Below are 16,677 nucleotides of genomic sequence, written 5' to 3' on the forward strand. Positions count from 1 at the left end.
AGGGTTTTGGTTTTTTTTATTAGAAAGGGGGTTAGTTCTCCTTTAAAGGAAACCTGTGACCCAGACATTAAAAAAGCTGTATTATAAAATACCTTTTCAAATTAAACATGAAACCAAAATCATTTTTCTATTAAAGCATCCATACCTGTTATTAACACAATTAAAAGTCTTAGCTGTCAATCATGTATTCATGGCTCGGGTGTATTATATACAAACAAAAATACACATAGCCACGCTTGACTTTATGTAAATATGTGGCTGCCACTTCTCCAAAAAAACAACAACACTTTTTGTTTGGTTAAAAAAATAAATTAAAATGATTTATTTTTACACATAATTCCGTCTTTTTTTATGCAAATGACAAACGAGCCAATACTTGATTAACCGCGAGTCGTATTCGTGTGCTGACTGTACAAAACGAGAACGGCTGCATTCGGATGACTGGCTTTCCCTGCAAGTGCTTTCCCATGGCCGACACTTTAGGTCTTATTACAAACACTTTTAATAGAATTGATGCTTTCAGTTGAGGGACACAAACAAAGCAAATGTATTTACATGAACAAAATAAATCGGAATATTCTATTGAAAAGTATCACAGGCTTTGCTTTCAGAAATAATGGACACAACTGATACTTTTGAGGTTTGAAGTCTCTAGAAGTGGACATAATTGGACATGTGATATTTTTGAAGTCTCTTTCCATTTCAAGTCCTCCCGCTTTCTCTCCAGCCCATTTTCTATGTTGTGGCTCATCCTGTAATTGAGGCGACAGCCTGGGAAATGTCAGCATAGCCTATGAGTAAGTGCCCATTTGGTACGAAATGCATTAGGCTACTATGTCCTAAATAAACTATTTTAATAATTTTTGCTACTGCATTCATGATCACTAGGGGGCCCATTCACTTAGCTCGAGTGATGGAATAGAGGAAAAATACTTCGAATTTCAAAGTGTTTTTTTGGCTACTTCGACCATCGAATGGGCTACTTCGACCTTCGAATCGAACTAAAAATCGTTCAACTATTCGACCATTCGATAGTTGAAGTACTGTCTCTTTTAAAAAAACTTTGACCCCCTAGTTCGCCACCTAAAACCTACCGAGGCCAATGTTAGCCTATGGGGAAGGTCCCCATAGGCTTCCTATCAATTTTTTGATCGAAGGATTTAATCATTCGATCAAATGATTATTTCTTCGATCGTTCAATCAAACAAATTGCGCTAAATCCTTCGACTTCAATATTCGAAGGATTTTAATTCGGCAGTCGAATATCGAGGGTTAATTAACCCTCGATATTCGACCCTAGGTAAATTTGCCCCCGGGTCTCGTATTTTGATTTATAGCAACCCATTGGACTAGGGTTTAATGTGTTAAAGGACTAGTAACATAATTTTTATTTTTTTTTTAAAAATTAGTTAGTATACAATGAGAAAAAAACCCACAAAGACAAATGAAACTTTGAAATCGCTAAGTATTTATTAAGAAATAACTTATCGAAACTCCACTTGCGTTCCTCTTCAGAAAAGGCAACAGAGCGACGATCCAGCGTGCGACACTCGATTTCTCCTCCCTGGCTATCTCCCGTAAGGAAGGCAGGGAGGAGAAATTGAGTGCCGCACTATGGAACGCCTTTTCTGAAGAGGAGCTTCGGTAAGTTGTTTCTTAATAAAAACTTTTTCAAAGTTTAATTTGCCTTTGTTTTTTGTTTTTTCGCTGTATACCAACTAATTTTTTTTAAAAAAAATTTGATGTTACTGGTCCTTTAAGGCCATAGTGTAACTTTTTCCTTTGTGATTATATATATTTACTACACCCTGGGAGCATATATACATGCCAATATCTCAGAATGTCAGCATAGCTCAAGTGAAGGCCATCAATGATCGGTTTTGAATGAAACGTGAATGAATTCAATGCTCTTCATGCAGTTTGGCAAGGCAAAAAGTGCAGCTCAGAACAATTACATATGCAAGATGTTTCTTCTGGAAGGTTTTTGGAAATGCCAGGTTGCCTTATTACTAAAACAGGTATGGGGCCTGTTATCCAGAATGCTCGGGACCTCAGGTATTCCGGATAAGGGATCTTTACATAATTTGGATCTTCACACCTTAAGTCTACTAGAAAATCATGTAAACATTAAATAAACCCAATAGGCTGGTTTTGCTTCCAATAAGGATTAATTATATCTTAGTTTGGATCAAGTACAAGGTACTGTTTTATTATTACAGAGAAAAAGGAAATCATTCTTAATATTTAATTATAATGGAGTTGATCAGAGACGGCATTTCTGAGCTTTCTGGATACTGGGTTTCCTGATAACAGATCTCATACCTGTATCAGAGGATGTCAACATAGCTATGAAGCAGGTGGTGTTTTTGATGTAAAGCACAACACATTAGCCACTCGCTGTCATGGCTACAGACAAGATATAGATCTTCAACCACCTTATGTCTATAAGGCATTGCATTCTGATACACATTACTTACATATAAGCAGTTGTCCTGTAAAATACATATTTATGGTGCTTTGTCACGTTATCACTTTTCGATGCTACTTGTGTCACATGCCTTAAAGGGATACTGTCATGGGAAAAAAACATTTTTCAAAATGAATCAGTTAATAGTGCTGCTCCAGCAGAATTCTGCACTGAAATCCGTTTCTCAAAAGAGCAAACAGATTTTTTTATATTCAATTTTGAAATCTGACATGAGGCTAGACATATTGTCAAATTCCCAGCTGCCCCAAGTCATGTGACTTGTGCTCTGATAAACTTCAATCACTCTTTACTGCAAGTTAGAGTGATATCACCCCCCTCCCTTTCCCCCCCCAGCAGCCAAACAAAAGAACAATGGGAAGGTAACCAGATAACAGCTCCCTAACACAAGATAACAGCTGCCTGGTAGATCTAAGAACAACACTCAATAGTAATAACCCATGTCTCACTGAGACACATTCAGTTACATTGAGAAGGAAAAACAGCAGCCTGCCAGAAAGCATTTCTCTCCTAAAGTGCAGGCACAAGTCACATGACTGGGGGCAGCTGGGAAATTGACAATATGTCTAGCCCCATGTCAGATTTCAAAATTGAATATAAAAAAATCTGTTTGCTCTTTTGAGAAATGGATTTCAGTGCAAAATTCTGCTGGAGCAGCACTATTAACTGATTCATTTTGGGGAAAAAAAAAATTTCCCATGACAGTATCCCTTTAAGACATGTGAAAAAAAAAAACAATAGGCTGGTTTTGCTTCCAATAAGGATTAATTATATCTTAGTTGGGATCAAGTACAAAGTACTGTTTTATTATAACAGAGAACAAGGAATTCACTTTTAAAATTTTTGGATTAATTGATAATAATGGAGTCTATGGGAGACAGCCTTAATGCCATAATTTAGCTTTCTGGATAACGGGTTTCCAGATAACTGATCCCATTCCCATATATTGGTTTCTTTTTCATTAAAGTAAAAATGGGATTTTATTGATTTTTTGCTTTACATCCCCTTTAAGCTTTAGTTTACCTCCAACCAGAGACATGATTTAAAGTGATACTGACACTAAAAAGTTTTGTTTTTTTTTTCAAAATATTAATCTACATTAAAAGTTACCTATAGGTCATGTTGATAGTTTTTCGCCGATAGTTCTGCTTTTGTAAGTAATTGTTACTTGAAGTTCCTAAACCTGACTGTTTTGCCAACCTGACTGTCCCTTCTTAACCTGTTAGAGTTTCTAATGTTAACGGACTCCTGCTGCACAAATAGAGCAGCCCCCTCATAGAGGAACAGGGTGGTAAGAAATGTAATATAAAAGCATCAAGCAAAAAAAAAAAAAAAAAGGTAATTTTCTGATATCAGTATCTCTTTGAAGAGAAAACATGGGGACAAATTCTGTAGAAAAAATAAATAACGTGAGCTTCTGCCAAAATTGGGTACAAATTGTTACTGTTCCTTTAAGCTGGCTTCATTCAGATCGCTTTTCTATTGCAGCTGGTTGGTAGAGTAGAAGTTGCATTCATAGACTTCAGTAGAAGTGTAAGGTCAGACTGATCTACAGGACTTGGGAAGAAAGTCCAAACAGAATCACTCTGACTTTGCATCCAACTTCACTAGGAGTCAAAGGTCAAGAACCCTTCTGTATGGATCGTTCTATACTCTAGAACAGTGATCCCCAACCAGTAGCTCGTAAGCAACATTCAACCCCTTGGCCTCAAAGCAGGAGCTTATTTTTGAATTCCAGGCTTGGAGGCAAGTTTCGGTTGCATAAAAACCAGGTGCACTGCCAAAAAGAGCCTCAATGTAGGTCGACAATCCACATAGGGACTACCAAATGGCCATTCACAGCACTTATTTGGCACCCCCAAGAACATTTTTCATGCTAGCGCTGCTCCCCAACTCCTTTTACTTCTGAATGTTGCTCACAGATTCAAAAGGTTGGGGATCCCTGGTCTAGAACAAAAAGATGATCTGAACAAACTCACATGGTGCAAACTTGTAAGGCACTTAAAGGAGAAGGAAACCTAGTTGGCGCAAAAACCCTCCCCCCCTCCCGTGTGTTGCCCACCCTCCCTCCTCCCCCCTGGCCTACCTGTCCCGCTGGGCAAATGCCCCTAACTTGTTACTTACCCTTCTGTGCAGGTCCAGTCTACAGAGTTCACCGGCGCCATCTTCTTCCAAGCGATCTTCTTCCTGCTTTGACCAGCGCATGCGCAGTAGGAGCATTTCGCCGGTACGATCTTCTGCGCATGAACCAAAAGTCACGAAAAACGTTGTGACTTTTGGCGCATGCACAGTAGATCCGTACCAGCGAAATGCTCCTACTACTGCGCCAAAATGCCGGTCAAAGCAGGAAGAAGATCGCGTAGAAGAAGATGTCGTCTGTGAACTCCGTGGACTGGACCTGCACAGAAGAAGTAACAAGTTAGGGGCATTTGCCCAGGGGGAGGAGGGAGGGCAACACACGGGAGGGGGATAGGGTTTTTGCACCGACTGGGTTTCCTTCTCCTTTAACCTAAACCATGGCTGTTATTGCTTTACAAAAGTGATTCTGCCTCTATTTTCTGACTGATTGTATACAGACACACTTACGGTTTAATGATAAGGAAAGGGGATTGTGTACATGTACTATGATTGTTAGTTACCAAGGAAGCGATACTCTTTAGGTTATGAATAGTTATGCAATGCCTCTTTCCTGTTCTAAGTGTAGATAACCTTGCACACATCAGTAAAGCAATCATGCGTTCATTTTGCTTTACTGCAGCGGATGCCATTACTCCAACTGCACTCAACTCCCTTAAGGTGGCCATACACAGGCAGATTTAAGGGAACTATCGTGAAAATGAAAATAAGAAACTTTCTAAATACAATCCATTAAAAATTCTATACCGTTTATGAAACAATCACATTTATATTCACGATTCCTCTCTCAGCATCTGTTTCTCTTCATTCTGTCTTCATGCAGCAGTTGGATGTCAGATAGTCATTGACAGTTAGATCCAATATATCTTATAGGGGGAGGGCTTCCTTTCCTAGCAGATGAATTAGAGCTCACTCAAATAACTGAATCCAGTACAAACAAAATCTAACAAAATAACTGCCTTTTGCACAAATCCTGCATGTAGAGAGACATGATGTCTGGTGATTTTAATAGAGTGAGTTCTGATAAATCTTCTAGGCAAAAGGAGCCCCCCAATGAAGATATATTGGATCATTCATCTGACACCCAACTCCTGAATGAAGACAGATTGAGGAGAAACAGATGCTGAGAGAGGGATAGTGAAGATAAACTTTTTAAATTATTTCAGAAATAGTAATACTGATTGTATTTAGAAAGTTTCTTATTCCAGTATGCTGAAGCTTATATTAAAGGGGGATGTAAAGGCAAAATAATAAAATACATTTTTACTTTATTTAATGAAAAAGAAATCTATCTCCAATATACTTTAATTAAAAAATTATTTAATTAAGAAACCTGACTGTATGCAGTGAAATTCCCCATTAGTTTTACTTGATCTGACAGCTGCAGTTAGGAAACTTCAGACGGTCCCTAACTGCTCTGCAGGGAAGCAATCATACTTTCTTCACCTTACTTCCCAGAATTCAAGCTGCTTTGTTTGTTTCCCTGTAACAACAGTAGATTTGTATCCACAGACCCAGTGCAGTCTGTATATTCTAATTATTAATCAGTCTTGCTGTATCAGCTTCTATGGCAGATATTATTTGACTTGTACTGTTTTGATCATTTATGACGATCCCTAAGCTTCACCTCCCAAGTCCAGACCACACTGAGCATGTGCGTAGTCTTGGTACTGCAAAGATGTTTAACAAAGTTACAAGATGACAGCCCCCTGTGCCAACTTCAAAAGCATAAATTATTTGTTTAATTGGGCTTCTGGTGCAGTAAATTCATGTTTAGATTTAGTATACAAAATACAGCATTTCTAACATTATTCTATTTTAGACTTTAGTTGCCCTTTTTTCATTTTGCGATAGTTCCCCTGATTCAGATTTCTGGCAGGCCCATTCAACTGATATGTTAGCAAAATTTGTCCAGATAATGACTGGCCCTAGGGCCAAACGATTGGATTAGCCAGACATCGCCCAACTGGGCATATCGGGTAAAAAGATTTGCTTGTTTGGTGACCTCATCAAATGTATGTGTATGGCCATGCTTTACATACCCAGAAGATTCAGTGTTTTCTCTTTGTTTTCCTCCAGGAATCTATACTTCCTTTAATCCAAGTATTTCATTTCTGAGCATTATACTATGTATCATAAAGTCTTAGGAAGGTGCAGAAATGCTTCTATGAAGTACACAGTTAAGGCTGCATACAAAGACCCCAGATACACTGACAATAACACCTAGAATTTCCCCAGAAAGAAACCCAATATATGAAGACTTTGGTCTCTGTACCCTGTTACCCTGCCTTTTTCATCTGCTAATTTAAAGTAAATACAGGCATGATTAATACTTACACTAAAGGCAAGAATCCTTAATAAATACCTCAGATAAATGTGTAATGCTTAGTAAGTGACAGTCTATGCTGGAAACTGATACACAGTCACTGCTGCCTTTAACTAGAATGTTATTCCCTGTTACCGAAGCTCCTCTGCTGCTATATGACCTTCATAAATAGCACATTTTCTGACTGTTCTTATTAACAAAGGGACGTCCATAGATGGAAGATCCTTAAATGGGAACTATCGTGAAAATGAAATATAAGCTTCATCATACTGAAATAAGAAACCTTCTAAATATAAACAAAAGTTCTGCATTGTTTCTGAAATAATTAGGTTTATCTTCTCTATCCCTCAGTCAGCATCTGTTTCTCTTCATTCTGTCTTCATGCAGGAGTTGGGTGTCAGATATGCATTGACAGTTAGATCCAATATATCTTATAAAGGGGGGGGCTTCCTTTCCTAGCAGATGAATTAGAGCTCACTCAAATAACTGATTCCAGTACAGACAAAATCTAACAAAATAACTGCCTTTTGCACAAATTCTGCATGTAGAGAGGCAGGATGTATGATTTTAATAGAGCGAGCTCTAATACATCTTCTAGGCAAAAGGAACCCCCTTTAAGATATATTAAATCTAACTATCAATGACTATCTGAAGAGAGAATGAAGAGAAACAGATGCTGAGAGAGGGATAGTGAATATAAACTTGATTATTTCAGAAACCATGCAGAATATTTAATTGATTGTATTTAGAAAGTTTCTTATTTCAGTATGATGAAGCTTATATTACATTTTTATTTTTCCTCTGTCTTGGACTCTACGGATAATATCACATGAACCTTGGTAGGCCAAGCAATTTAGTATTTATGCTGATAAATAAGGGTCTCCGTGCAGAACATATGCCTGTATATTTACCTCACCATATATACAGAAATAACTTAAAAAAGCATGTTCCCCTTTAACGGTACCCCATGATATACTCTATTCACCCATACATACACAGTTGCCTGTGAATAGTAAAATGCCAAAAGCTACAGTATCACAGTAGAGAACAAAATGATAAATGAGGTATCAATTAAAAATATTGAGATTAAACTATAGGACTTCAGCAATTTGTGTGCTGCTGTACTATAATTTCCTTCACTCCCCCTACAGCTCAATTAAATTAAAGAAATTGTAGTTCAGTGTTACCTATTACTTCTTTATGACCTTGTCATGTGATCAAGCATTATTACAGGGCTGCCCAGCAGAGATCCCATCACCTACTCAACTCTTGGCATCACCCCATTGGCTGTCAGGAGATGCTAAGACCCCATAAAGCTACAAACACTCTCCAGATTCCCTAATTAAATGATTTCCAATAAAGACCAGGGCTGTACTGTAACAATACTGATAATGATTGTTGGAGAACACATACATGGTTCTAACACACAATATGTTCATAAGTATATCTATCTCTCTATATATATATATATTGATCCCTTGATTGATATCAGAATAATTCTAATACTAAATACTTTTCTTCAGGAATAGGAAATACCTTGCGGTTACCCTGACCTTTCCCTGACAAGTAACAATTTCTGTGTAATCCAGCAATGCAGATATTTCACACTGTAGGTGCTAATCATGATGTTCTGTGCTACAGATTTAGGAACATTGCTTTTTTTGCAGCCTCTCTGTGTCCAATACAGCCAGGCTCAGCACAAAAGCAACGAGTGCTATGGTTTAAGTGCACACCATTCAAGCCTCATTGTCCATGCATGTCATTTGTAGACCTGCAATTTTAAATGTTTGGACCATTCATGCATATAAAGAAGGAGAATATTCTTTAAGTGATAAATATAAAAAGTTCTATAGAAAAAGGATTCAGTGTCTACATCACATTCTATCCTCATTGTGTATCATAAGTCTCATTAGGATTGTAAAGTTTCAAAGCCAATAAGAGCTGGTGTGAAGATGCACAATCCATTCAAAGTCCTGCTGCTTTTTTTTCCCTGCACCTTTCTATAGCCCTTGCACATTGGCTTCTACTGCTCCCACCTCACAGCATAAAGTAGTGATGCCATGTCAAGCCAGACTAGATATGTGTTTTGAATTCCCATTATGTTCTGTGCGATTCAGCTAGGGCTCCATTTTGACTCCCTTTATAAAGGGCAGACCTGTGGGAACTTTCTTTTTGTATTCCAAATAGTTTTCTCCAAAAAAGTGGATAAGTGAGAACTCCTCCTCTTCGATCCGTTCACTGAAAAACCTCCACGAGGCAAGCGTGTAACCGACTAAGCACAATGGGTTACAAAGCAGAACCTAAGCCGCAAGATAAAAACAAATACATGTTCAGTAAAATAAGAAAGGAAAACATGAGCAGTCTTTGTATGCAAAGGATGGTTGCTAAAGCAGTTTTTTTTCTACCCAAATTCGAATCTCGGCTATCTTTAGCTTTTCACATGTGAATTGCAAATGCTTCATGATTCAGTAAGGTGCTCACTTCAGTTCAGATATTAAAACACTCAATCTCTATGCATATCTATATATGTAAGGCTATGGAGCGCTGTACATTTTAGAATAGTTGGAAATTCACTGCACTAAGCTATAGACCAGCGATCCCCAACCAGTAGCTCGTGAGCAACATGTTGCTCACCAACCCCTTGGATGTTGCTCCCAGTGGCCTCAAAGCAGTTGCTTATTTTTGAATTCCAGGCTTGGAAGCAAGTTTTGGCTGCATAAAAACCAGGTGCACTGCTAAACAGAGCCTCAATGTAGGTTGACAATGTACATAGGGGCTACTAAATGGCCAATCACGGCACTTATTTGGCACCTTAGGAACATTTTCATGCTAGTGTTGCTCCCCAACTCCTTTTACTTCTGATTGTTGCTCACGGGTTCACAAGGTTGGGGATCCCTGCTATAGACTATCTAGTATAAGTAATTCTAAGACAACTGGACTTGCTGAGTAATCACTACTCATCAGAGCTTCAACCGACTGTTATGGGAAGTCCTCGGCATATAAACTCTTACACTAATCCAATCACAATGGCACATTGTAACTCTTCAGAGAGGTGACATCTGAAACTTGCAGAGGTGTGAATGCTGTGTAGTTACTGTGATAGGATTACCAAGGTGTCATGCAACTCCTAGAAACAGCTGTTACTTGTGAGAGTTGCATGAATGGATGTGTTAAGTGTTCTGAAACCGTCGGGGTACAGTTGTTAGAACAGCATTGTATGTAGCAGACAGGTGGTGTCAAAGACCCCCGCCTCTGTTCAGGGATGGTTTCTCCACCTTGACATGAATCGCCTCTTTCACGCCTCGTTCAAACCAGCTGTTTTCTTTATCCAAGATTTAGACATTATCTTCAAAGGAGCGTCCCTCGTCTTTTAGGTGTAGAAGGACACCCGAGTCTTGCCCTGTAGAGTTCACCCTCCCATGCTGAGCCATTCGCTTGGTGAGCAGTTGTTTTGTCTCCCCAATGTGTATGTCAGTGCACTCCTCCCTACACAGTGCTTTGTTTTTATTTAGGTGTTGGATCCTTTGGATGTACCACTCTTTGTCTCACTGTTTTGCCAGGTTTGAAAAACACAGGGATGTGGTGTTTTTTGAAAATCATCCTGAGTTTCTCTGACACTCCCACACCAGTCAGTTGAACTGAAAAAGCTGCTCGGATGAGCAGTGAAACGTCTTCAATGATTACTCAGCAAGTCCAGTTGTTTTAGAATTACTATATAACACCATGACCTGAATGAATGAAAATCTTTATAGTCATAAGATAATGACTGTCTCTCAGTTAATCCTGGTGGCATCCTAACCCCTTATAGGCGCAACAGCTATATATATATAATAAAAATTTGGTTATGATGAAGGAATGATTCTGTACCTGAGTTCCAATGCTCCAGTAAAACCAGCCGACATATGATGGATGTCTGAACCAGGAATAGACCCCAGATGTGACTAACGTGTGGGAATCCGATTTCTCGTTCTGTACAATGTGGTTGAAATTGGAGCCAGCTGTGAGCATTGCGCATTTCCTAAGCACCTCCCCAAAGAGAACCATGATCAGGCCAATAACGCTCAGCCATGTTATCTGCTTCAGATCTGTTACATGCCATTAGAGAAGAGAAAGATCATTAGAAGAGAACAAAGCCTCCATACAGTGAATATTATAATATAAACTAGCACTTTCATAATATTCAAATGTGCTAACAGGAGCCCAACAATTTTTATTAAAGGTGTAGTTCACCCAAATATTAACTGTTATGGTGTAGACGGCAGGATTCAATTGGTCTTCATTTTTTATTTTATATTATTTTCTAATTATTTATATACATTTGCTCTGCAGTTTTTAGGCTTGGAATTTAAACTGTAATCTGGTTGCTAAAGTTTCATTAAGCTTGCTACCAGGGTGTAGTTTTGAAATCAAAACGGAAGATGAATACCACAGGCCAGAATGAAAGGCAGTTGTGGTGTCTAGAACATCCCAAAAAGTAATTTACAGGTGAATTTGAACCACATTAAGGGGCAGATTATCAAGGTTAGAATTGAAAATTCAAATTGTCGAGGTTTTTTTTAGGGTCAAAACTGTCAAATTTGACTAGGGCTAGTGTGGAAATTTAATAAATCTTAAATGCAGTTATTCTGCCTACAGCGTGTGATTCCCATACTTCGACAAAACTGTGATTAATAAGAGGAGGCCAGGGACGGAGCTTCCAGGGAAACACAACGTCTAGCTATACCAAAAGTGCGGCTAATGAGTGGAAATCTATTATAGAGAAATTTGACTAGGGCAGTACTGTCAAACTTCTGTGGTACAGAGGGCCGGAATTTTCTGGCCTACAGGTTGGAGAGCCGATAATGGAAGCCAGTGTTAGCCACTCCCTGTTTTTATACCACACCCACTTTAAACCATAACCATGTTACCACAAGACCATGTCCACATCAATGGTGGTAGCACACCAAAAAACCAAATGGTTGGTGTTCACTGCAGGGATATCACTGCAGGGAAGTCAAATTAAGACCTACCCTTAAATCCATATCCCTCTTGCTCCCCTGTGGATAACACAGCAGCCCCCCCCCAGAACACATGATTAATCACCTTAAGGGCCCCCTAACAATAATTTTCAAATGCTAACAAACCCCCAGAACAAATACCAGGCTTATGTTTCACAGGCAGAGTATGGCACACTCAAGGAGCACAGGGAATGAAGAGCAGGGCACACACAGAGAGCATACGGAAGGCAGAACAGGAGACAGGGAAACCTATCAGGACCACTCTAAGGCCCCTACACACAAGCAGATATGTGAAGCGTTTGCGGCGCAGTACGCGTCACAGCTGACCACAGCATAAATACGCTACATTAGTGTTCCATTGCCGAAGGTTGAAACTAATAGCGTATTTAGGCCGAAATCGCAGCGAGGATCTTCATGTGTGTCCATAGCCTTAGATGTACTAAATACAGTGACACAGTGCTAGTGCCCCTCTGGCAATTTGTAGGAGTGTGAACATCTAAATGAATTTGAGGTTTAAACAACGCAGGGGCCAGTTAATCTCTGTACTGATAGATTTTAAATCTTACACAAAATCGCTTTCTAAACTTTTGAATAAATGTGTTATCTTTCTATACAATATGAATCGAACACAGCAGGAATGCATAGACTACTAAGGTATTTTACCGGCCTGGCCAGTAAAAATGATGGTTGATCCCAATGTTATTAATAGGGAAAAAAGATAAATATATAGGAAGGCCTGTATTTTTTTCCAGAAAAGGTGCAACCCTACAGATCATTAACTTATGACTACTACAAAACAAAACTGTTGCCACTCAGCCTGCTACAAAACAACAGACAAATTGCAAATCATATAATTTTTTTTTTACTTCCACCTACCTGGGTAAATTGTCGTCTCGATAGTAAATTCCACCCATGATGACAGTGCAGCCAGTGTGTACTCTAAGCTGTGATTCAGGAGGAATGAATCAATAGACAAGCTTCTTGGATTGTTCATTGCGGTTACCAAATACTCGGAGTAATGGAAAAATGACAGGGAGCAAACATACCTACAAAAGAGACAAGAGTCCAATGTCAAACTACTACCACTTTGTTAAAAAAAAACAAAAAACCCTAAATAACCTGTAAAATAGAACATTACAGAGAGCGCTGATGTGAAGTAAGCAGTTATAAATGGTGAGGTCTCTCATGTTACATACCTTACTGTAACTTGTACTATGAAAATAATTGCACTCAAAATTTGAATATACAAGTGTGGGATCTAATATCCAGAAACCAGTTATCCAGAAAGCTCTGAATTACGGAAAGGTTGTCTCCCACAGACTACATTGTAATTAAATAATCCAAATTTTTAATGATTTATTTTTTCTCTGTAATAATAAAACAGTACATTGTACTTGATCCAAACTAATGGTGGCCATACACGGGCCGATAAAAGCTGCCGACAGACCGTGTAGGCAGTTTATTGGCCCGTGTATGGGGCCCCCCATCGGGCTACACCGATCGAGATCTGGCAGAAAAAACTCAGGTCCAGAGCATTCTGGATATCAGCTCCCACACCTGTGTAATTTACTCAATGGCCTTATAAATTACAGTAGGGGTACATCAGTTTTTCAAAAAATGAAAGTGTTTTTAAGTTATGAATAAATAATGCAGGGTTGCCATGCACTGGTAAAACTGGTGTGTTTGCTTCAGAATGACTACTATAGTTTATATAAACAAGCTGCTGTGTAGCCATGGGGGCAGCCATTCAAACACAGGATACACAGTAGATAACAGATAAGCTACGTAGAACTGCATTGTATACTACTGAGTTTATCTGCTATAAGCTGTGCCTTTTCTCAGCTACACAGCAGCTTGTCTATATAAACTATAGTAGTACTTGTGTTATCTACTGTGTATCCTGTGCTTGAATGGCTGCCCCCATGGCTACAAAGCAGCTTGTTTATATAAACTATAGAGTTGCTGAAGCACACCAGTTGTACCAGTGTATGGCAACAGTGCGTTACATTTCAATTAATTTAATACACTTTCATTTGTTTCCGTAACTGTTCCTTTAAGCAAATGATACAGGATCAGGAGAATCAATGAAATGCTGTGCTATGCCACATATACTTAATATCTGCTTGGATCAAACTAAACTACTGACCAACCATTACTCACCATCCAAAGGGCTTCCATGGTGACTGTGTGATGCTCAGCAGCAAACCACATCCGAAAGCAAAACCTAGAAAGCTGGCCCTGATGGCTACCTGCAAATAAATGATATTTATAAGACAATTTGTTATTGATTGCATAACATTTATCCAAAAGAATTGATAATGATGTTAACATTTCTACCATGTGATTTCATATAATGCTGTGCTGCAGTAGGCAGAAGGAAAGCAAGTGGACAGAAAAATGTTAGCCGATTGCTAACTGCGGGCTGCACCACTTCAGACCCTCAGATGTTTTTTTTTTTTTAATTATTACTGCTCTGAATATTCTCTATGGAAAAGGTGTTCCTATTCTGCTAAATCTGCTTCAGTCTTGTTCAGTCTTCAGTGGCCCTTTGTTTGTAATATTACATTCTGTAAGTGGTCATCTGAGTGTGGTACCCAGTGATTGTTCTAGCCTGGAGGCAACTTAGGTCAGGATGAATCACAATGATGCAGACCATTTTGCATACAGATCTAATCTAAGATTTGCAAGGGATTGCCAGTTAAGTACATGAGGCATAAGGCTAAAGGATTTACGGAACGATCCGTTATCCAGAAAGCCCCAGGTCCTGAACATTCTTGATAACAGGTCCCATACCTGTATACATCAAAACCAGTGAAAATGTGTAATAAATGAAAGCACAGTCTGAGAACAGAAGGGGACTGATCTTACCTTCAATAGTAATTGCATTTAAAAAGATACATTACAAAGTGTAAAATGTATATGGTAAAGTTAAGAATCACACATTAGTTTTGGGTTTACATTCCATTTAATGCATGAATATAAAAGCAAACACTGACGCTATAAATCAGAACATTAGTGCACATTATTGTAAATGCATATATCATATATATATATATATATATATATATATATATATATATATATATATATATATATATATATATATATATATATATATTTTATATTTTATATAGAGAGAGAGAGAGAGAGAGAGAGAGATTGTATATGTGTATATATATATATATATATATATATATATATATATATATATCATGAAAACTAGAGGCATGTAAGAGAAGCTATCAGTAGAACTAGTATAGTGGCAGCAGGGTTGCCAGGTTGGCAGTTTTCCAGCCAAATTGGGTTCTAATTTCAAGCCCAGGCGGGTTTTGAAAGTACAAACTAACCAAGGTACAGATTTGGGCTACTTTTTGGGCCTTTGGCTGGTTTGTACTTTGAAAACCAGGTAAACTTGTTCTTGCCCTAATGTGCCAAGCCTGCGTCCCCCAATGCATGTTGGGAAATGTAGTTTTTGACGTGTAGAAGTCAGGAGTTACCAGATTTTGGGCTCTGTACCCCAGACTCCTGTCACTCTTAATTATTGACTTAATTTCAGACAATTTTGGGGCAAATATCTGCAGGCCACCAAAATGTCTAGAGGTTGAGCACTTTTACCAATCTTTATTGAAATTGTATATGAATTAGGGACTTATGGGGCCCCTATACCTCCTGGGCCCGCTCTATAGTTACACCCCCGGTGATGGCCGAATCTGTCCCATTTTGCTTCATGGAAAAAATGTTTAGACTTTTTTTTCCACTGCACATATTGTGCTTTTTTTGGGCTTCGGCTGAAGTGCCTCTTAGCTAGTTTTGTAGCTGACTTTGGCTGATTTTGAAAATGAGACCTGCCAACCCTGAGTGGCAAGTAAATGCAGGAAAGCCAGTGACACTGCTGCAGTAACTCAGCTCATGACCTATGGCTGTCAGTGTATTGTGAGAAGAATAGTTCAGTCACAGGTGGAACAAGCCTCTCCCCCAATCACACGCGCTGTACCTGATAGAGCTGAGCCTTATACAGCAGGAGCAGAAGTCCATTGAGCGCCGCTATGAAGAAAACAAGCGCTATCCGACCCGGCGCGGCTGCCAGCAGAGTCTGCTCCGTGAAGCTGCTAGTGAGAAGCGGCAGTGATATCACCGAAGCTCCGAGTGTGAAGCTAACTATGCTCACTCTTCCCTCCTGTAGCAGCCGCGCACCGGCCATCTTGGAGAAGGCAAAAAGGAAGTTAAAGTTTGCGCTTCCTGTCAGTCTGTAGCTAAACTGCTGTCGATGTGGCAACTTGCTGCTCTCTTAGTGCTGCCCCTGCTGGTACGGAGCGGGAACTGCAATGCTGTGAGGTAAATGTTTCTCTGAAGGAAAGAAAACGTGAGCACGAACTGCAAACTATTGTTGCTTCCCCTCAAATAATGAGTATTTCTCGCTGTTTGTTTGCAGGAGAGACTTTTTTTTCACATCCTTAATTGGAATTCATACCCAAAGTTAAATGTTGCCTAAAATACCCAATGAAAGAAAATGCAATTCTAAAGAAAATGCAATTCTAAACAGCTTTTCCAGTGGCTTTAAATCTCTTTAGAAATGTAATTACAGTCGAAAGCGGTATTTTTTCTGTCCCTTTCATTTCCCTGCACTGTTGGTTGTGACCAGGGCCGCCATTAGAAATCACCGGCCGTACAACAACATTTTCGGGGCCTGGGCCCTTGTACAACAACATTTTTGGGGCCCCCTGGGCCCCGCC

At 39.1% G+C, this 16,677-nt stretch overlaps 1 protein-coding gene across 1 annotated transcript; it reads right to left on the bottom strand.

Annotated features, from left to right (window-relative positions):
• Positions 1-7,788: 7,788 nt before the first annotated feature.
• On the bottom strand, positions 7,789-16,169 carry icmt.S (isoprenylcysteine carboxyl methyltransferase S homeolog). The gene is given in 5 exon segments (NM_001087750.1): positions 7,789-9,247; positions 10,815-11,032; positions 12,821-12,990; positions 14,105-14,193; positions 15,939-16,169. Coding segments are annotated over 5 exon segments (867 nt in total). The 5' UTR covers positions 16,146-16,169; the 3' UTR covers positions 7,789-9,064.
• Positions 16,170-16,677: the final 508 nt, after the last annotated feature.

Source organism: Xenopus laevis, chromosome 7S (assembly GCF_017654675.1).
Source record: "Xenopus laevis strain J_2021 chromosome 7S, Xenopus_laevis_v10.1, whole genome shotgun sequence".
Taxonomy (NCBI): Eukaryota; Metazoa; Chordata; class Amphibia; order Anura; family Pipidae; genus Xenopus; species Xenopus laevis.